This window comes from Onychostoma macrolepis, chromosome 20, assembly GCF_012432095.1.
Source record: "Onychostoma macrolepis isolate SWU-2019 chromosome 20, ASM1243209v1, whole genome shotgun sequence".
Taxonomy (NCBI): Eukaryota; Metazoa; Chordata; class Actinopteri; order Cypriniformes; family Cyprinidae; genus Onychostoma; species Onychostoma macrolepis.
In genome coordinates this window covers 5,588,368-5,610,353 of record NC_081174.1, presented here as the reverse complement: position 1 = coordinate 5,610,353, position 21,986 = coordinate 5,588,368, and the positions used below count along the sequence as shown (strand labels likewise).

At 36.7% G+C, this 21,986-nt stretch overlaps 1 protein-coding gene across 1 annotated transcript in view; it reads right to left on the bottom strand.

Moving 5' to 3' along the window:
• The window catches only part of arid1b (AT-rich interactive domain 1B), a 92,466-nt gene that overhangs the window by 57,350 nt on the left and 13,130 nt on the right, over positions 1-21,986 (bottom strand). The window contains 2 exon segments of the mRNA XM_058755844.1: positions 4,926-5,024; positions 15,380-15,520. Of these exon segments, the coding sequence (XP_058611827.1) occupies positions 4,926-5,024; positions 15,380-15,520 (240 nt within the window).

Genomic DNA, 21,986 nt, shown 5'->3' with positions numbered 1-21,986 from the left:
GCGTTTTACCCTTCACAGAGGTGAGCGTTGAGCAAACTGCAGGTGACAGAAGCTTTGATACACAGATAAACAGCACTGAGGTTGTTCTTATAACCTCCCTCTCTCTCCAGCACAAAAGATAAGCCAGCTGTGATGAGCTCTTACAGAGGTGTAATCCTTCTCTCATAGACACATCTTGGCAGCTGACATACTTCATCATACTAACAGAGAGGGCTTGTGTGTAGATGGCCATGTGTTCAAAAGTTTGCATCAGTGTTTCCTTCATACCAGTATTCACAAAGAATAGCTATATCAACAGTATTCATAGGTAAAGTAACTCATTTTATGTATTGTTTCAATAATGACAATATTGTTTCAATAAAAAACAATAATGTTTTTATCCTCAAGTCTAATCAATTATATTTATACAGTTCTTTTCACATTGGACAGAGTTCCAAAGCAACTTCACAGAAACATAATGCTGTAATAATGTCTTAAATGACCATTCAGAGGGTTAGTTCAAATAAAATGATGCCGTAGTGTATTTGTCTGTAAAATCCACAGCAAAATCTAGCCACTTACTTAAAACAAAGACTGAAAAAAACACTAGCAAATTATAAATAGGCCTAATATTACACAAATAATTTTTAGAATTATTATAAATTATGATTGCAAGTGATATTATGAAAATATTTTTTTTAAGTAAAATAAAGTATAATAATCATCTAGAAATTGTGTCTAAAAGCAATAATAAAACGATTTTAAAAATTGGTTGTATTAGTATTATTGTAGCTTTCTCCTCAACCATCAGCATGGAATCAATAATAAAAGAACTGTTGACTGTCTTTTAAAGACTACAAAACATATTTTGGAAAATGTTGGTAACCAACTAGTTTAATCACCATTGGCTTTGTATTGACAAAAACCTCAAAATTTCCCAAAATATCTTCTTTTATGTTTCACAAACAAAAAGTCAGGTTTAGAACAACATGAGGGTGAGTAAATGATGACAGAACTTTCATTTTTGGGTGAACTGTCCCTTTATTTGTTTGAAACCTGATAATTATCCACTGAAGACTATGCAAACCATTTAAGTAAGATTTTATAATTAATTCTTTTTGTATTATTTTTCATCTATTTTTGCACATTTACTTGAACTCCTGATGCTGTTTGTTAAAAACTTCAAGCACTGCAATCTTCATTTGTGTCTTTTTGTTTTCTTTGCTCTTTATGAATTCAATGCTTGGAAAAAGTCATAATTTGATAATAATTACATTTAACTGTTAAAATGACAAAGTGAGACAGATATCTTTCTTTCTTGTTATCTAAAAAAAATTCTTTGGAAGTGGAAAATTGTGCTATGCTTTTCATGTATCGCAACTTCCACCCTAAGAATTTATTATCAGACACAATATCAATCAATCTGACATGACAGGATGTGAAGTAAACAGTTAAAATGAAACCTTTGATGACCGAAAGAGTGAAAAAGACTGAGAAGAAGTTGTCATAAATCCAGACATAAAACCCCACAGAGAAGAAAATGACAGCTCAGAGACACATCTGAAAGGTCGAACCATCAAGAGCCTCTACCGGCACAGAAGCACCCAAACAAGGTCAGCTCATCAGCAGGGGTCTGTGTTGCAATAAAAATCAACAAGGCGGATGAAGATCACCAACAGGATCTTGAGCAGGGTCTTCATAAAGGTCTCAGGGAGCGATAGACTGGAGGGCAGTTAACACTTTGAAGGACAATCACATTTGGACAGCGATACTGGATGATCTCTCCTGGAGGTTTGATATATCAATCCCATGAAAACAGAAAACAAAGAAGAAAACCGCAGCTACGTCATGTACAAATGATTCAGGAGTATCTGGACGTGTTTACCCCAGCAGCAGTGCCGCAATGCGATACAGCCATCACAATTAATATCATCAAAGAGACGACTCGCACAGCCACTCACGACTCGTGTGACGTTGCACAGTGAGTGAAAAGGTTAAGATTAGCAGAAGATTGTGTATAAATTCTGCATGATACGACAGTTAGTTCTGTCTAGTTACCCAATAGTGCTGATATTAAGTACAACAGAGTTTCACTGTTTACACTGCTCCACTTGTCTTTTGTTTGCAACATTCTGGACAGTCTGTGGGTTAGTGGTTAGTGCAGGCAACATTGATATTCTAGTGAGTCATTGAATCATTCACTCAACCAGTTTGTTCAAAAACACTGATTTGAGACCAAAATAAGTGACTGCCTTTACAAATGAGTCATTGAATTATTCACTCAAGTAATTCATTCAGGAACAAAACACATCTGCGGTTGACTCTGATTGGAACTATTTTTATTTGCGGAGAAAAAAATGGACAATGTAACTTGCGTCTAAAATGTATGTTACTTAGTATAGATATTGGAAAAGCAACGTATTCGCAATCATGCTTGATTTTATGGGATCTTTAACATGCATAATGCATAAACTACACTGTACATCCACATGTGAGATGTTTTTACAGTTCTGCCTGAAGCACGTATTTTCAAGGCCTTTTCCCATTTCAAAGGGTACTTTATATCTCCAAGGGCAAATGTAGCCACACTGAAGGCCACGTCAACATCCACTATCATACCTTACTTCAAACATGTTTACTTCAAAAATAATGTTCAAGGACTTTCTGCAGTCAGGAAGCATGACAGCAGATTATGCCGTGCAAAGCTCCCACTGTTTTTGGTGCCAGTAAGGTGGATTACTTTATGCTTTCATAAATAGAGACAATGAGCCAAATGTGTTTAAAAATCACGTCAGATTTCATGGGGATTCCACAATTAGGAGCACGACCAGGTGGAGAAGACCAAAGGGCAAATTTCCTCCAGCATCTGACATGTGAAGCTCCAAAAGAGTGTATTTTTTCTTATTGCCATCATGCTGATCCTACTTCTATTTTTAATTTAATTGTAGGAATAATTCAGTAAAACATCAGTTCATATTAATGGGCTGTAAGTCATTAAATTGCCACAGTAACACCATCACCAGCCCCAGCTCCTCAGAGGCAAGGAACAAAACTGAGTTTAGCTGTTTGCCGTCTTCCTTTGTTATGGCAAATCGTTTTTAAGGCAAAAGTGGACTTGTGGTGGATACGAATACAGCTAAGGCTGAAAAATAGGTTCTCTGTGGTCTTAACCCATGTTTTCTGTAGGTTTTTTTTATCATTATTTAATTTGTGTAGTTCGTGCTACATGAACATCTGGTGTTTCTTTGTACTTTTCTTCCACTGATCTGGTGTAGTACTTTACTGTGTGAGAGACGCTTTGAGATAATTATCCAAACACACACACACAGTGCAGACTGGCCGTTCCTTCTGCTGTTATTCTCTTTGTCCTTGGCTGAGAGTTCACTGGGCCATTGTGTCAGACACATCTAAAAATAGGTCTGCCGGCATGATACCAGCAGCCGCCTGGGGCTTTTAAACAACATTACCTCAGTCATCAAACCCCTGCGGGAAAGCCATCATGACAGCACCAGAGACTGCAGTTCCACTCGTTTAAATACCCATGCAGCGTCTTCTGACTCTCTGCTCGCTGGAAACACTGAGAGCTTTATGAGGGCAGCAGGGCTGAATGACTATTTTTAGGAAATGGATGGTAACTGGAATTCCTTTAGCAATTTGGAAATCCTCATAAATCATTCTAGCCTTGTGAATATCTTCACGGATCAGTGAAGAAAGGACAATATCACACTGTAAGGAATAATTTACCAAATGAATTTAGTTACCCTCATGTCGTTCCCAACCCATCTGACCTCATTCTTCCGTGGAACAAAAACTCAAGTGGTTCCTTCTTGTCAAGTGAAGTTCCATATCACCTAACCTCAATGACAAGCCACTGGTTCCTGTGTAATCACGCAACGTAAGCACAGTGAAGATGACTTTTATAGTATTTTTGGGCTTTTTGTTTAGTTTGGAACAGTCAATGGCCACTAAATGCATTCATTGTATGAAAAAGAGCAAGATGAATAGTCTGTTTAACATCTCTTTTCATGTTCCAAAGAGAAAAGAAAGTCTTGGTTTAGGACCATTAGTTCTTTTTACGGTGCTTTTTTGTTCAGTTTTGAAACTTGATAGCCACTGGCCACTTCACTCTATGAAAATGAGCAACATGAATTTCTGCTGAACATCACGTTTCATGTTCGAAAAAGAGAAAAATTCTTAAAGAGTAAATTATGACAGCGCCTTCTTTTTAAGGGGACTGTTTGTTTAATAGAAGGTAAAATGCTACTTAAAAATACAATAAAATATTCATCTTACAAGCTTCAAAAGGAATCAACTAAATATTTAATCAATAAAAGAAATAATAATAACTATTTTTAAAATGTAATAAATATCTGCCTGTTGATAATCCAGTGAAAAAGAGTTGGTTTGTCAACAGCATATGGTATGGAATTTTTTTAAAAGATGATAAACCTATTTATTTTTCTATTCCAACTATGCACTATTATACGGTAAGTTTCATTCTATTATTTGCGTTTAGCATTGCTTTTCCTCACTGTCCAGGACTCCATCAGAACAGACCTGCAACCCATTTTTGTTCATGACCCAACAGTTGAGAACAACTGGTGCAGACAATTTGGTTGCAACAGAGCGCAAAAGAGGGTTTTGGAAAAGCATCCAATTCTGATAAATAGTCACAACCAGAGCACTGAAAAATAGAGCTCTGAAAAGGCAAACAACAGTGCAACTTACAACCAGAAGCCTTTGTATGTGCGAGTGGAGGCAAAAAAGGGCATTTTTTCCACACATACCAGGGTGTTTGTGACACCTCTATACTATACAAATATATCCTCTTGAGAAATACATATACGGAACTCTTAAAAGTATTTCTAGAAAAATAAGTCATTATGAAACACCTAGGTTAGACAGTCTTTAAAATCTCAGACTAATTTTGGACTGTAATGTCTCACCGGGAGGCTGGATGGGCGGTCCTGCTGAGTAAGACCCATGTCATCGTGGTTTGGTTTCCCAGACTGGCCCCTGCTCCCATATCCCTCCTGCAGAGTCTCCTATGGAGAAAAGAGAGGAAGACTCATGAAAAAAAAAACTTAACTAAATCAAGTAAGAAAAATAAAACAATCATGCAGCTACTGAAGGGCTCAAACCGACTAGATAGTTGTGTCATGGTACTGTACATTAGCAGGCCTTGATTCACACAGAATAAGATAATTAGACAGTTGCAGACAGTGTGATGACACCAGCCCATAATTTTGCTTCATCCACAGACTTGTGATTCACACAAGCAGAACGGCTGTTCACGCAGAAATGCTGAGACATGTCTAAAACGCAGACTGTGCACTGATATCAACCGTAAAAGTACACAATCTGCATAAGGGAATCAAACAAATGCATTAAAGGGTTACTCCATCCCAAAATGAAAATTTTGTCATTAATCACTTACCCCCATGTCGGTCCAAACCCGTAAAAGCTTCGTTCGTCTTCGGAGCACAATTTAAGATATTTTGGATGAAAGCCAGGAGGCTTGTGACTGTCCGTTGACTGCCAAATAAATACCACTGTCAAGGCACAGAAAAGTATGAAAGACATCGTCAAAGTAGTCCATCTGCCATCAGTGGTTCAATCTGAATGTTATGAAGCTACGAGAATACTTTTTGTATGCAAAGAAAGAAAAAAAAATGACTTTATTCAACAATTCGTCTCCTCTGCGTCAGCGTAGCGCCATTTTGGAGAATATCCACTGAACGCAAACTGCGTACGCTGTTCTGTGTCAGCCGCGCCACAAGGATACGCTGTTTTCGTTCAAATCAAAGCGTAAACAAACATAGAAAAATGGCGCTACGCTGGCGCGGAGAGGCAGTGCGTTATTCAGCGGTGTTGAATAAAGTGGTTTTCTTTCTTTGCATACAAAAGTATTCTCGTAACTTCAGATTGAACCACTGATGGCAGATGAACTGCTGACGATGTCTTCATACTGTGCCTGACAGTGTTGGCGGTCAATGGACGATCACAAACCTCCGGTTTTCATCAAAATATCTTAAGTGTGCTCGGCGGCAACTGCGACGTTTAATGTAAGTGATTAATGACAAAATTTTCATTTTGGGGTGGAGTAATCCTTTAAAGCAATAGTTTACCTGAAAATTATTTATTGCCAATTCTGAATTCTGAATGTCAAAATAACTGTATAACAGTTCTATGAGATGTGATACTACAGAACTGCAAGAAAGATATTCAAAAAATATAGCAAAAACAGTCATTTTGTGAAATATTATTACAATTTAAAACAACTATTTGAATTTTAATACATTTTCAAAATTTTGTCCAGTCTACATGACCCCTCAGAAATCTTTCTATCAAACTGATTTGGTGCTCAAGAAACATTATCAATTGTTGAAAACAATGCACTGCTTAATATTTTTGTGGAAACCTTTATACAATTTTCAAGATTCTTTGATTAATATAAAGTTCAGTGAACAGCATTTTTTTTAATCAGAAATGTTTGTAACATTATAAATGTCTTTCAGAGGGTTTGTCCACTAGATTTTTTTTTATTATTTATTTTGCGTAGTTCAAGCTACATGGACATCTGTGACCCTTTGTACTTTTCTTCCACAGATCTGGAGCAGTACTTTACTGTGTACACTTTTACTGTACATTATGTATGTTGTACTTTTGAATGGTAGTGTATCATGGTTCTACAAAAATACTAAGAAGCAAAAACTGTTGTTAACATTCATTGATAAGAAGAAATATGTCTTGATCAGCAAATCAGCATATTAGAATGATTTCTGAAGGATCATGTGACACTGAAGACTGGAGTAATGATGCTGAAAAATCAGCTTTGGCATTACATTTTAAAATATATTAACATGAAAAATAAAATAGTTATTTTAAGTTGCAATAATATTTACAGTATTGCTGTTTTACTGTATTTTTGATCAAATAAATGAAACCTAAGTGAGCATAAGAGACATTAAAGAAAAAAAAAACTTCCTAATTATTCCAAATGTTTGGTATTAAAACCATAACAACCATAAATTCCAAACCGGACTCGAAATGAACTTTTTTACTTGGTAGCACTGGTGCTCCCAACTTCAAAAAGTTAGGAGCACCAAAAAAAAAAATTAGGAGCACCCATTGAATATTAAGGACCACCACAATTGCCATTTGAGCAGAACAGCCAAAAAATGAAAATATGAGTACATGAACAAGATGTCTATTTTCACAATTGCAGGTCAAACTCTCTGTAGCCATTTAAACTAGAGGCAACCACCGCATTTCTAAACACAATCCAAACAAAGATGCTGCATACATGAGCAGTTTCTGATTATCAATATCTCAAGCAAAAACAATGGTCTGACTGACTGAACAACTGAAACAAACCAGACACGAAAGATCATTTAGCCTAGTAATCAGGCGCTGTTTGACAGGATTTATAGTGTGCACGCTCCAAATGTACGTGCTCCGAAAAAGGCGCACGTCAGAACAGCACGCAAAATATTTAACTTTAAAGCACATGCAAATAATTTCATTTTGTGATTGCGAATAAGTGCAGTGTCTGTGAACTACCGCTGAGTTAACATTTAATGTGAATATATGTCGTGTTGTACAGTAACGTTATACTGAGACGGAGCTGCCAGAACTGCAACTGATAGAATGTGCTCTGTGCCATATATTTCTTCAAAAGCAGATTGTGGAGACATTTTAATCGTCCACAATCAAAAATCGTCATATCGCACACCCCTAATTGCAATGCAATTTATGCAAATCCGGAACAGAGAACGGTTGGGGAAAAAAAACGTCTGGTTCAGAGTTTCAACGGAGCGCAGTGTCAGTGACAGGGAGTGATTGACGGCTGATATATAATATCTGCATTAAAGTTAAGAATGTAAAGATAAAGTTTAATTGGTTATGTATCAGCTCACAGCAGGCATACTGTGCAGTAATTAGCAAAAGATTTGTAAAGAAATGAAAACAAGTCGCACCACAACAATGACTCGCACTCACGCAAATGCTCCCAAATATATTTGAGGTCGCGCAGATTAAATTCCGGGAGCATTTGCAACCAAAACCGTCGCAATTTCGAGCCCTGCCAAAACACTTTTGCTGTAAAATGATGGCCAATATGGTAGACATTACTGACAAAACCTCAATTGTGTCAGCCAATCAATTTACTAAAGTGAAAGTTGACAAGCAGAAATTACAACTAAATGTCAAGAAAAAAATAAATGCAAATCTGTGTTTTACAGAAGGAGGAAAAAAAGCAATTTGGGTTTGAAATATCCCTTTAAAGTCTACAGCAATCTGGGCCCAATATCCCAATAACACTATGGGTATCAAGCCAAACGAAAATTAATTACAGCATCTTTTGAGGAAAAGTGGATACTTGACTTCCCTCAGCAAATACACTTCAGAAAAAAAAAAGGGGGTTGAAAGTGGGCCAACTAAGGTCGCCCTGCCCGCAATTCACTCATGTATACAAACATCACCCAGAACTCCCTCCCCGCTCACTTCATTCAACAGTGGGAAAAAACACTGGGCAAAAAAAAGAAAAAAAAAAGAAGGGGGGCATTCCCGAGCCAGAAGGAGCCGTATGTGTGTGTGTGTGTATTGACTCTGGGTCATGGCCAGGCCACACACACAGACGGCTGTTTACAGTTGGGCCATTACATCACCGCTCAGGCATGTGCTGATTCAGAACCATAACAGCTGCTCCACTGCGATAACGGACAGCGAGACCTCCGAGATTCACAGCTTCACAGGATAACTATGTGATACCTCTCGTGTGACACATGCTTTTCCTCTCAAATACTCAAAATTCACTTTCACTATGCCGTTTAGCACGGTCACAATAATAAAATTCCAGTAGTCCATATGAATGTTGGGGAATTTTACTACACTTGATATATATATTTCAATATCACCGCAAAATGTCCATTAAACGTACTCCTAGTTAAATATTAATGTTGCATTAAATTAAAAATGACATGTAACCTTCATTCGTTTGAAATGCTAAACACAGGTGTAAAAAAAAGTTGCCCAAAACTTTGCCCAGTTTAACCACACATCAAAAACACGTGACCAGACACAAGATGCATCATGGACAGCAGCAAAAGACTGCATACTTGTCTGTCAATAATCCACTGCACTAAAATAAGGTTTTTAAACTTTGTTGGTTATGCATGGCTTCAAAAAAATCATCATTCAAAAGCAAAAAAATAAGAGCATTTATATAGAGCATATCACTGCACATCGTTCATATAGTCCAACTATTAAAGTCACCATGAAATAGTAGCATCAGATATTTCCTTTCGTATTCTGACGTACATCTGAGTGTAATGGATTACTGAAAAAGAAACAAATCTAGGGCAGGGACTTGGTTCTATGCATCAGTTGTTTATTGGATTTTAAGATGTGGGCATTGCATTCAAAAATGAATACGAGCTTGCCGTCGATTGTGGAGAGGCAGGATTTAAGCAAACTAAATGATTGGAGAAGACCAGCATACGACATCAGAGAGAAGTCTGTCATTTTCACTGGAAGGTGGAGTTATGACATTCTGATTAAACACAAAAAAAGTATTAAATGTTAAGTGAAAATAATAATAGTGTGGATAAACACCGCCTCCGCAGAAGAAGATGATCAACGCCTGCTTCTACATCGCTGCCTGTTTAGCCCCACCCACCGATTCTACATCACTGCCTGTTCAGCCCCGCCCAACAATTTGTGCACACAGTGTTTAGTCATAGCAGTGGGCGTTTACTTCCGAGTCTACAATCTGCCACGCCTATTTTAACAGAGCGTTCTCATGAGGGGGTTAAAAACAGGACAGAAAATAGCCTATTACTTCTAAATTATGATGTAAAAATCTTGATGACATTATAAGTGGATCTCAGAGAACAGTACAAAAAAACAAAGGCATGGTCCCTTTAATAAAATAACATTTTAACTAGGTTGTGTTATAATGTGAAAATGATTACTTTCCTATAAACTACTTTCAGTTATGACAATATTCACAGTCAACTAAAAATAATAATAAGAGTAAACAAAATTATTTATTGGTGTTTTATTTATCTCTTTATCTCTTTTTTTTGCCGTTTATGGATGTTTGATAGGCTTACAAAATAAAAACATAAAAAACATCAATGGAGTAGCTCCAATTGCCTCAGGAAGGAGTTTTGAGGTCAATATGTTCTGATTTGAGTCAGAGCTTTCAGCTTCATTTCTTCATATAATTCATGTTTTCTTTAAACCGAGGGTCTGTTTTGAACGAGACGTGTTTACACAGGGTGTGTCTAGATGAAAACGTTGCTGTAAGAAGACAAACGCATCTGAGACTCGTAAAAAAACTCAACATGTCCATGAAAACATCAAATCCATCTTTTTATGGTTTTTGAGTCCCTTGTGGCTCCACGGTTTCAGCACAATGATTAACGGATTGTTCTTTGAGCTACAGATAAAACAGAAAACATCCCTTCAGTGTGATTAATGCCCTATTGTAATGGCTTGTCTGAAATTGCATCATCCCTGAGCAGTTTGATGTTTATTCGGCGCATGAGGGACATATTGTCTCTTTACAGACAACATGAAACCAAATTTGACAGTATTTACTTTCTTATTAAACGTGCCTGGTCTTATTGTGCCTGATTCATCACTGCATGTTATTGTAAAGAAAAAAAAGTTAATTTTCATAATCTTTCATTAAAACGTAATGCCTTTCTCTCTCCCAGAAATTACTTTTTTTCTGCTGATTGTCACCAAGGCCATGAGGGAAGAGAACAATAAAATTACCCAATAATATCATAGTCAGCTAACAGTGATCCTTTCGAATCCCAAATTGGTCTACCAGTAATTGTGAATGCTGTTTTCATGTTGTCTTGCTTTCAAATCACACACTGAAAAAACCTTGTCCTGAAACCAGCCAGACTTTTATAAATGGTATGGTCAGCAGATGTACCTTTCATGGCCAGCACATGGTGCTAATTGACGATATAAGCCAAGCGGAGGAGAACGTCAGGCTGGGGGTCACTATGAGACCACTCTGTGAAGCTCTAATGAAAGCCAGCGCTTTTATTTAACGGCTGATTTTAACCAGACTAAGGACGGTGACTCCAGGGATGATGAGGAGAGCTGGTTTAGCTAATATTAAACAGCCTTCAGGCGATTCGGCGATGAACCATCATTTGCAGAATAGAACGCCGCATCCTAATTCACATACTACGTCCTAAGTAGTATGTCAGACAAAAATGTGGATCACAAATCACATTATGTTGAAAAATGTATGCAAACTTGCCCAGATGATTTCTTTTTGGGTCGCCTTCTGAATGAAGGGCATTTACACACTAGAGGAAAGTCTAAGCACTAGAAAAGGCTAAAAGCTGGGTCAGTTTGAAATCAAGTGGGAATACAGTGATTTCTGAAACCATGACTGGACTCGTCTCTATGAAATTCTCATTGGTCAATAGGGATTGGTTACATCAGCCGTTCTTAAGTTATTACTTAAGTTGGAACATGAAGTCCACACTAGAGGTTGAGTAACTATCTCTGTACTTTATTCAGTCACACCATTGTTTTTTGGGGGGTTTTCAGAATGTAGCTAGTAGGATGCAAGCTCTCTTTAAAGTAATGCAAAGCTATTTTGAAATGCTGTGAATTTCAGTTTATCCTCAATTCTAACTTCTTTTGCCTCACGCAGGTAAAGGTCCATTGAAATATGCTACTACGTAATTGTAATTAACATAATGGATATTTTTATATGTAAATAACAAGCTCAATTAAATATATACAGATATTTTAAAAAACATCAGAAATGACCTTTGTTTGTTATGTTGTAATTTTATTTCACATGCACAACTCAGACCGATGCACACAGAGGTGTGGTTTTTAGGTAGGATTTGTGTTGAAGAGTTGCTAATTTATTCACATAATAAACAATGATATTCATCACACTCTCTCTCCTAAAGAGTTAGTTCACCTAAAAATGAAAACTCTGTAATTAATTACTCATCATCATGTCGTTACAAACCTGTAAGACCTTTGTTCATCTTCGGAACACAAATTAAGATATTTTGATGAAATCCGAGAGTTCTCTGACCCTCCCATAGACAGCAAGGATCCTACCACAGTCGAGGCACAGAACGTAAAGAACATAGTTAAAATAGTCCATGTGATACAGTGGTTCAACCATAATTTTATGAAGCTACGAGAATACTTTTTTTGCGCAAAGAAAACAAAAATAATGACTTTATTCAACAATTCTTCTCCTCCGCGTCACCCTAGCGCCATTTTGAAAAAGTATAACGATGTTTATGTGCAGATCAAAGCACACACATTCGTCACGATACTCTCCGAAATGGCACTACGGTGGCACGGAGGAGAAGAATTGTTGCATAAACTCGTTATTTTTGTTTTTTTTGCACACAAAAAAATTTTTTGTAGCTTCGTAAAATTACGGTTAAACCATTCATGTCACACGGACTATTTTACTGATGTCCTTGCTATCTTTCTGGGTCTGGGAACATTTCAGTTGCATTGCTGTCTATGGAGGATAAGCGAGCTCTTGGATTTCATCAAAAATATCTTAATTTGTGTTTTCCGAAGATGAACAAAGCTTTGGAACGACATGAAGGCGAGTAATTAATGACCTAATTTTCATTTTTTGGTGAACTATCCCTTTAAAATGTACTCTTGGACCGTTACTCCTGGTCAGAGGCTTCGGTGAATATTTAGATTATTAAAAAAACGGCTGTATGCACTGTGCGTACCATGAGCGCTCAGACTGACCTGAGATTTGCCCCACAAACATTTCAGCAGTAAATTATAGGCCCATGTGTCCCGTATTTCTGTCGACTGAACCAGCCATGCCATTAATAATGAATTTATCAGTCTTTTGCTTGCCAAAGTCAATTTCTGCTTATAAACATTATGCCAAATAGCCTAGAAACAGAACATCGTGCTACACACACTTTCACGAGATCGGGTTAGACTACAAAAATTAATTTGTAGCCTATTTTACAAATGGGAATACAACAAATTCATGACAATGTTTTACATTCAAGCTAACCATAAAATTTATTGTGAAAAGTTCTTTAAAATCATCTGGAATGCAATAAAGTCATTTTTAAAGCATTTGCTGCATAGATAAAAAAAAAAATAGGCTGATAAATAATTCACATATCAGACAAAATTGTGTTGCAGCAAATCCTTTCAATTTTAAGGTATTCAGAGCAGAGCAACATAAAAACCAGAAAAAAACATATTCGGGCCTGTTTTAGGCTTTTCCTTATTTTTATATTTTAGACGGTGATGAAAAATGACTCGCCATCTCCTCATTGGACGTGCCTTTAGAGAGAAATGCATCTTTACGGATTACATATCGTGATAATTATCGATATCGACTGATATGAAAAAAATTATTGTGATAATTTTTTGGGCCATATCGCCCAGCCCTATGCGTACTGATAAAATTCCACCTAAGTTTAATGGTTGCTAATATTTAGCAAGTTTGTGTAAGTTGTAAAGGTAACACTTTACAATAAGGTGTCATTTGTTAACATTACTTAATGTATTAACTAACATGGACAAACAATGCATTTATTACAGTATTTATTAATCTTTGTTAATGTTAGTTAATGAAAATACAGTTGTTCATTGTTTATTCGTGTTAGTTCACAGTGCATTAACTAATGTTAACAAACACAACTTGTGATTTGAATAACGCATTAGTAAATACTGATATTAACTAACTAAGATTAATAAATGCTGTATTGTTCATGTTTACTGTTGTACTAAAGTTGTAAGCTATGCACAGCTGGTGCAACTGGCTCCGGATGTCTACATGTGCAATGCAGCAAAAGTTTCCTCAACTACTGGCTGCAGGTTGGAGCGTTACTTTTGCAAACCGTTGCGCTTTTTCTCTACATCCTTCTAAAAACCCCAATAAAATCAATGGACTGGAACCATTCCCTGGCATTAACTCCAGGATGGAAGCATCCTAATACTGCCCCCAAATACCCCTAATATTGTGACACTTCTCTCCCACTAAGTCAATAATTAATACATTTAAATCAAATGAATTTAGTCTCTACTCCCGTATTCTATTCATCGCATTATTTCAAGCCCAGTTCTGCTTTCTTTCGCCTGCAAAATTTTGATGAGCAACGGTAAATGTAACCACAGCTTAAAAGAATGTACTTTCCCTTCATCAGTGGATAACAGCTTGTAGTATTAGTATGCAAATTGGGACATGGCCAAGTTCTTAACACTTTGGAGTTCAAAGTTCTGCCTGAAGAAAAAGACCTGAAAATACGGCAGCTCCAAAAGTCTGAGACCACAAGTGAAAAGGCTTCTGTCTTGCATTCTATTCTAATTGAATACAATTTTTTCCATTACGAATTGTTTTCAGTGTAACAATTGAAATAAAAAAGTTAAACTCAAAACATGAATGTCTTAGTATTTGGGTTTTTCCCTTTTTGCTTCAATGAAAGCTGCATGAACTTCCTTTTGTCCAAAGGAGTTCACATGATCAGTGTCACAAATTTTATTATTTGACTAGCACTGATTAGTATTTATTTTGTCTTCAAGTTCAGTAACTTTTTTCAGTTTAAACTGAAAATTCTAAAACTTTCTGAATGTTCGCTCAGACATTTAGAGCCCACTGTATCTCCCACTTGCTGCAGTGTTTCTCCTCCCCACAATCTCTCCTGTCAGAGACACTGGAAGCAACGGCACAGAGGAAGAAAATGAAACCGTTTTTCTCAATCAGCCTCAGTGTCATATAAGAGAAAATGAAAATAATGCCTTTAAGGTCCAGGGAATAAACAGAGAGTGTGATAGCAATATGAGGCGAACGGCAGTGCTGTCCTCGCTGATATTACACACACACCCCTGAGATATCCACTCAAGGCCAGTTTCTTATTACTGCTTTCTCCAAACTACTGGAGTGTGTGTGCTGCAGCCTGTTAAGTACAAGCTGTGTGTAATAGAAAAAAGACAAGAGAAAAGCTGTGTTTCTCTAGATACTCTAGATATTAAAAAAATAAATAAATAAAATGTGTGATTTTTTCACATTATAGTAATGAAAATTTGGGGCTGAAATGAATTGCATGAAAATGGTCCTAAAAGAAAGCCAACATTTTCTTTATGCTAAATATTCTTTCTTTCTTTCATTCGTAAAATATGGCATTCAGGAGATTCTATCAATAATATTCAAAGCTCAGCGTATGTCAGGAATATTGTTGTGGCACACATGACTCAAAAGCTGATATTTCATTGGTCAGAGAGTTTTTTGTTTGTTTTTTTGTGTGAACTTCCTTTAAAAAAAAAAAAATCTAGTAAAAATCGTTTTGAGGGTCTTCAGGTGAGGACAAGGACCCTTTAGTATCTATTTAGCAGCCTAAATGCTTACCTGTTGTGTTGGAGCGCGCTGCTGCATGTAGGGGGGTTGAGAGGGGGCCGCAGACTGCTGCTGTGGAGGACTGAAATATGGGGGCTGACCCTGTTGACAGTAGCCACCCATTCCCTGTGGCCCATACTGAGCCGGCATCTGCTGAGCAAGACAAGAACATAAACATGAGACTTAGCACACACTCACAGACAAACATTCTCAAATGCTTCACATGGCATGTCTCGGCAGGGAGGACGATTATTATTAATCTGTGAAGTATTTTAAATGGTGATCCGCCCCGGAACATTAACTGACTACTTTACAATGCTAATCCGATCTGAAACTTCTCTGTCTGGGGCGTGACATCTCAAGTCAGGAATAAAAGATTCTCACAGTGCTGGAACAGGCGGTGTTTGGGACTGACAACCATATTTATCAACAGGTGTGACTCCCAAATTACCCTGTACTACATACAGGACAGGAGCGGATCGCATTACACCCGAACAGACAGTCCGCTCTTAAAAATAAAGGTTCTTTATTGGCATCAACGGTCCTATAAAAATAAATTAAATACTCAAATATCCATGGAACCTTTCAAATGCAGAAAAAGGTTCTTTAGATTTCTAAAATGCTCTTCAAAATGGTTCTTTTAGGAACTCTTCACTGAAAGGTTCTTTGGGGTACCAAAAATGGCATCACTGCAAAAACACCCTTTTTGGAACCTTTAATTTTAAGAGCGTAGAGCTGTCAATGTAGCTTTAAAAAACATACAATATTTATGTGCCTTTTGATGATATTCAATATATTGCTCAGTGTCTAAAATGTTTTTCACCCTGAGGAACCATCATTTTGACAAAAAAAGCCTCTGTAGCCAATTCAAATTAAAATGTTTAATACTTAAAATAAATAAATAAAACAGTATAATTCTAGTTAAAAATAAATCAGTGCATCTCAGGTATCTCCATGAACACACCTGGGATGATGCAAACTGATGAATTGATTGAAAACTCTGATTCAGTGACAATGACAGTTTGAAGATGCTGATCACTCGTGAGTCATGAGACAAGGAAGTTGACTGTGAATTGAGAATTATGCTGAAATACCATATGTCATGAGTTGCATGTGTGTAAATGAGGAAGACGGCGACGCGTTTCACTCTGAAACCAGCAATGCACATTTTATGTGCCTGTAAATTGCCAAAATTGAAGCTGGATAGTTTAATGTTAGAAAATGAAGAAATTAAAATGTAATTACTGGTATTCTAATTTTACAGTTAAAATATAATTATTTTTATTAAATACTCATTTTGTTTACAATAATAGTATCATTGCATTTTATTTAATAATGATCACAATTTAAAAAATCCATTATTTTATAGACAGTCTGATGAATTGGTCAAAAAGCAGTGGAAATGTGGCCTATAAAAATTTCCTCATATCGCAGAAAAATTAAATACGTCAGGTTTTCCGATATCATTGAGCTCTACTGTGCAGCACTTTGTATTGTGTCTTTAAGGATTTAAATTTTATTCAGTTTTTTTTTTTCTCCTGCTGCTTTTATTCTCTCAGATATTTGGTCAAAATATCTCTGGATCCACCCGATTTGGATTTTTCCAGCCAGACACTTAACAGGTGTTTAGTCTTGCTTTCCAAACACAGTATGCTGCTGTTTTCTGTCATTTTTCAGCTTGAGAGAGGTTGACAGGCCTAGCATTAGTGATTGACAGCAAAAAAATATCCCGCTAAGTGCTTACATCAGAAAACAGACATCTGTTTGTCCACAGCATTGCTGTTGATACGGCCCATATGAATTGTGCATCCAGTTGAGAGTAGGTCTATAACTACTAATTGATAATAAACTATAATTAAAATAATCAACAACAAATTTAGTAGCCTGTGTCTGCTGAAAAGAAATCCACCAGTCATGTAATTTCACAATGGCGAATAATGCATTCATGTGTACAAAACCAATCATGAAAATAGCATAGGATATTGAGAATGTTTTATATTAAAGCACTTCAAACAAAAGTAGTTCACTTTCCCAGTCAGGAGCTTTGACTAAATATGTATTTTGTTCAAATATTTTTAGACACTGAATGCACGTTTAAAATTCAATAATTGTGCTTTTATGAGAGCAGTCGCTGTAAAGGATTATGGGAACGGGTGTGTTCCTTCTAACAGTTAACATTTAGTCTGTGCTTTCGTTTTTATTATAATTTTTAATTTTGTAATATTAATAATACTTCGATTTTTGGTTTAGAATGTAATTTTATATTTGAACCCACATATATATCATCATTTGTATAGTATAGCATTATTTTCAAAGCATTTTTTTTTTTCATAAATAATGCATAAACATTTAAATTTTTAATTAGTAGGTTTTGGGATTTTTGTTTTAAAACTAAACTGTGTCTGAACACATTCATATTTAGCACTCCAAACAGGACTGACAACTGTATTCTGCTGCGGTGTGAACGTAGCGAGTGAGGGATGATGGGAGACATCTGATCACCGAGGGTCCCCGTGGGTGTGTTAGTGCTTTAGTAATCCACAACTGTTCCCCCTCCTCTGATTCACGACAAGCTGTTATTGTGACGCTCTTATGTAAGAGCTTTTCAAGGCAACAGCTGCCATTGGCACGCTGTCCTCCCATCTGAGCCCCCCGTTACCCGCTCTCTTCATCCGCTGTAATTCTCATTTGTCATTCATACCAAACAGAAAACAAATCCACGAACCATGATGATGTGTTTTTCCCGCTCATCTCTCTAATACATGCAGAAGTATGTCAGCGACGGTACGTGCACATACACTCACGAGGCTCAGATGGGAATTGTATTGAGAGCTGTGTTCTCTGAGCTTCTTTAATGAGGAAACGTAAGTCAAGCAAGGACAAACCCTAATCTACACTGCAAAAATAATTTCCTCAATCAGTTTTCCATTAGAAAGTAAGTCGAAACCATAGCCTTGTGGGCAGCAATGCCTCGGGTGACTCGAGTTTGAGTCCCGGCTTGAGGTCCTTTCCCGATGCTGCTCCCCTTTCTCTCCACTGTCAGTGTCCAATAAACAGAAAAACTATATCAATATATTATATATATATATATATATATATATTTTTTTTTTTTTTTAAGAATAGTCTCTTATGCGAACCAAGGCTGCATTTTTTTAAAAATCAAAAATACAGTAAAAACAGTAATTTTCTACTGTTTTCTACTTTAATATATCACGTTGAAATGTGAAATATATGTTGAAAACATAATATTTTTTTGGAAACCAAGACGCACTGTCATTCAAGTTTGTGGTAAGATTTTTTCAAAATAAATTACCAAAAGTAGTTGTAAGAATATTTATAACACTACAAAATATTTCTATTTTAAATAAAGGCTCTTATTTAGATTTTTTGCAAAAGAATCCTGAAAAAAAAATATGTATTATGGTTTTGGGGGGGAAAAATTAAGCACCACAAGCATTCCCAAAATTATAAATAACAAACATTTTTATTTGTTTTTTAATTGTACTATTTCACAATATTACTGTTTTTCCTGTATTTTTATTTCTCAAGGATCATGTGACATTGCTATCACAGAAATTGGATGGATGGATCAAATCTAACATTAAAACATTGAGCGCTTGAGATTTCTCCAGTAAATTATTTGTTTTAATTTGTTTCTAGGAAAATTATCTAAACAAGACTAAGATACAAAGAATTTTTTTTTTTTTTTTGCAGTGTAGGCCTAACTAATACACACGTAAATATTCTGACCCCTTTCTTCCGGATTTGTAACCATCTGTAGAGCATTTGAGGGGAATGTAAAAGGATAACTGCCGTGCATTTCCAGTCTTTCCATCACTGAAATAACATAAAGGGATTTAAGAGGACAGCGCGCAATTGCTTCAAAATCCCACAAAGAGATTGTGTCCAATCACAAACGGCACATTTAATCCATTTCTCTGCCATGTATTGTGCTTGTCAGCAGCGTGGACAGCAGGGCAGGTGAGAGGCGGTCAGATGGTCAGCGGCAGTGCCTCGGGGGGGTTGATGGCTTCTGCTGATTGTGTTGTGATAGGACCTGTCCTCTTACAGAACCTTCAAAACACCTGTCAGGGCCTGCGGCCCCCTGCCACGCACCTGATCCGCATCCACCTGAGCTCACACACGCTCATTAAACACACCTAACACCATCAAAGAGCAAACACAGAGGTAAAATGCAGGGGGCAAATTTGTTTTATGCCACTAGTGGAGAAGAAATTCACATTTAAAGGTGCATTCAGTAGTTTGGTGCCGATTTAAAAGGTTTTATGCTTTAAGAAATAGTGAAATAGTGGTGTACACTCACATGAGATCAATACAGTACTTATAACAGTTGATAAAAAGTGTTTTAATTATGTATGTGTAGCATTTGGCCTTGCTGAAAAGACGTGACATTGGAGAGATCGTCATTAGCGCTCATTGATTGTCACCTCTGTAAATACATTAGTGGTGTAGAGTTGTTTGGTGATGCGAAGAACAAAATTTAGACAATGGATGATATAGACTTTTCATTGTTCTTCATCAGCAGAAATAACAGAAGAATCAGTAGCTGTATGGCTGAAGAAGAAGAAAAGGTATGAAGACAGACAAAAACAAGCTTAAACATTGGTACAACATACACAAGGTAGAAAAATTAGATAATGGAGTAAACACTGACTAGCGATAACCAAGTGGCTACTGTTTTTATAGATAGGTAAGGGAATAAATTAATGAGTAGAGCACTAATCTAAAACTCTGTGTAATATCAGTGTAATTTACAAAAAAATCAGGGATGTATAGTGTTTAACAACACTGTGGTATCCAAACTAGCAGTGATGCTAATGCTAACAAGAGAACTACTGAATGCACCTTTAAAAAAAAGGGTAGGTGATTTGGCTCAAAAACATTACTTGTTATGCTGGTTGAAACTCTCTTCACATCCTGAAAGCAATTCACTAAGTTAAGTGGTCTAAATGTATTTATGTCGTCTTTGGAAGACGTGTGACCAAAAAATGTTTATTGAATCATATCACTCTGTCTGAGGGCTACGATAGGCTGTCCTACCTGCCTGTCAACATATGTATTTGCATACCACCCTGTTCACGCAGAAATGATACGTCATCAGCGCACTCCACTATTTCAGACTAAGCGAGAATGGAAACCATTATTATTGTAATATTATGCACTTTGTACTATAATGTTTTCTCATTGGTGAATGAGACATGAGGTAATCTGACAGCGCTGCATTCAAACCTCCACCAACTCAGTTTCTCATCGTGTCGCTGGTTAGCCTCTGCTCCGCCTGAGCACGATCATGTGTTTTGAAGGAGGCGTGGCTTTGGAGAGTGATTTGCAGGGAGGGTGGAAGCTTATGCTTACAGAGCTAGCTTGCTATTGCTAGCCTCTCCGAAATAGCCTAAGATAGTAAATGCACCATACTTGCAAAAAATAAAAATTTCAGAAGCAATTTTTTTTCTTCTAAAAATTTCTTGGAATCAGCAGTTGAAATAGTATTGGAAAATTCTGATTTTAGAATAGAACTACATGTTGTTTATGCAGCAATGTTCTTTTGAAACAACAACACTGTCCATGGTAACAAACTGTAAAATGGCCGTTAAAACTACTACTAAAACTAGGGGTGCTTCAATTGATCGGCTACCAATCACTATCGGCCGGTAATCGCTTGGGGATGTTTGATCGGCGGTCTCTAAAAAAGGCCGATCTCAAAAAAACGCTGATGACGCGCCTGCTGTGAGAGATTTGGCACGACATGCAGCGCACCGTCTTTGTCCGGTGCGGGTAAAATAATTATAATGCTGAAGGTGAGGTACAAATCATATTTCTTCATTAAATAACTTAATTAATTTGAAAACTTTATGTGAGATGTAATTTCACAAACAGCATGAGTGAATCACAGCGCGCGCTTTCTTTCTCAAAATGCGCAAACGGCTACAAATCAAATCGCGTCTGCACTATATGCGAGCTGCACGCTGAACAGTTGACAGGAACTGTCACTTGCGCAATCGAGGCAGGGTCACATCGTCACTATAGTTTATAAATTGCATTTCTTTTTAATTAATACATTTTTAATTCTTGTTTAAACCATTCAGCATGAATTGACACAAAAATGTAGTAATAACACCATAAATGCACATAATTAATGTGTTTCACAGTCAACACATATGGCTTTTTGGCTAGGTTTAAAGGGAAATAGCACTTTTACATAAGGCAATAAGAAATGGTACTCATGGAGGTAGAAAAACAAAGTTCTTTATGAACCGCAGGATTGCTTGTAATACAGATTTAAATGCAAAAGGAAAGGCAGTAGAGCTGACTGTTTCCGTCAATGGTAAGTTTGTGATAATGTAAAAAAAGTAGTTTAAATGTTTTGCCACTTGAGCAACTTAATATATGAATCTAGAAGTAAATGCAGAAGTAAAAAGCATTGAATAATGTGTTGCTTTGCTTATATTTATTGTGTTTTAACACATCTATGAAAGATTGTATTACTGTACTGTGTAAAAAAAATAAATCACAATGCTGAAAAAGCATTTTCAGTGACAATGTTTGGATTTGAAATCAAAATAATGGATAAATGTTGTGTTTGTGGTAAACAGCCACA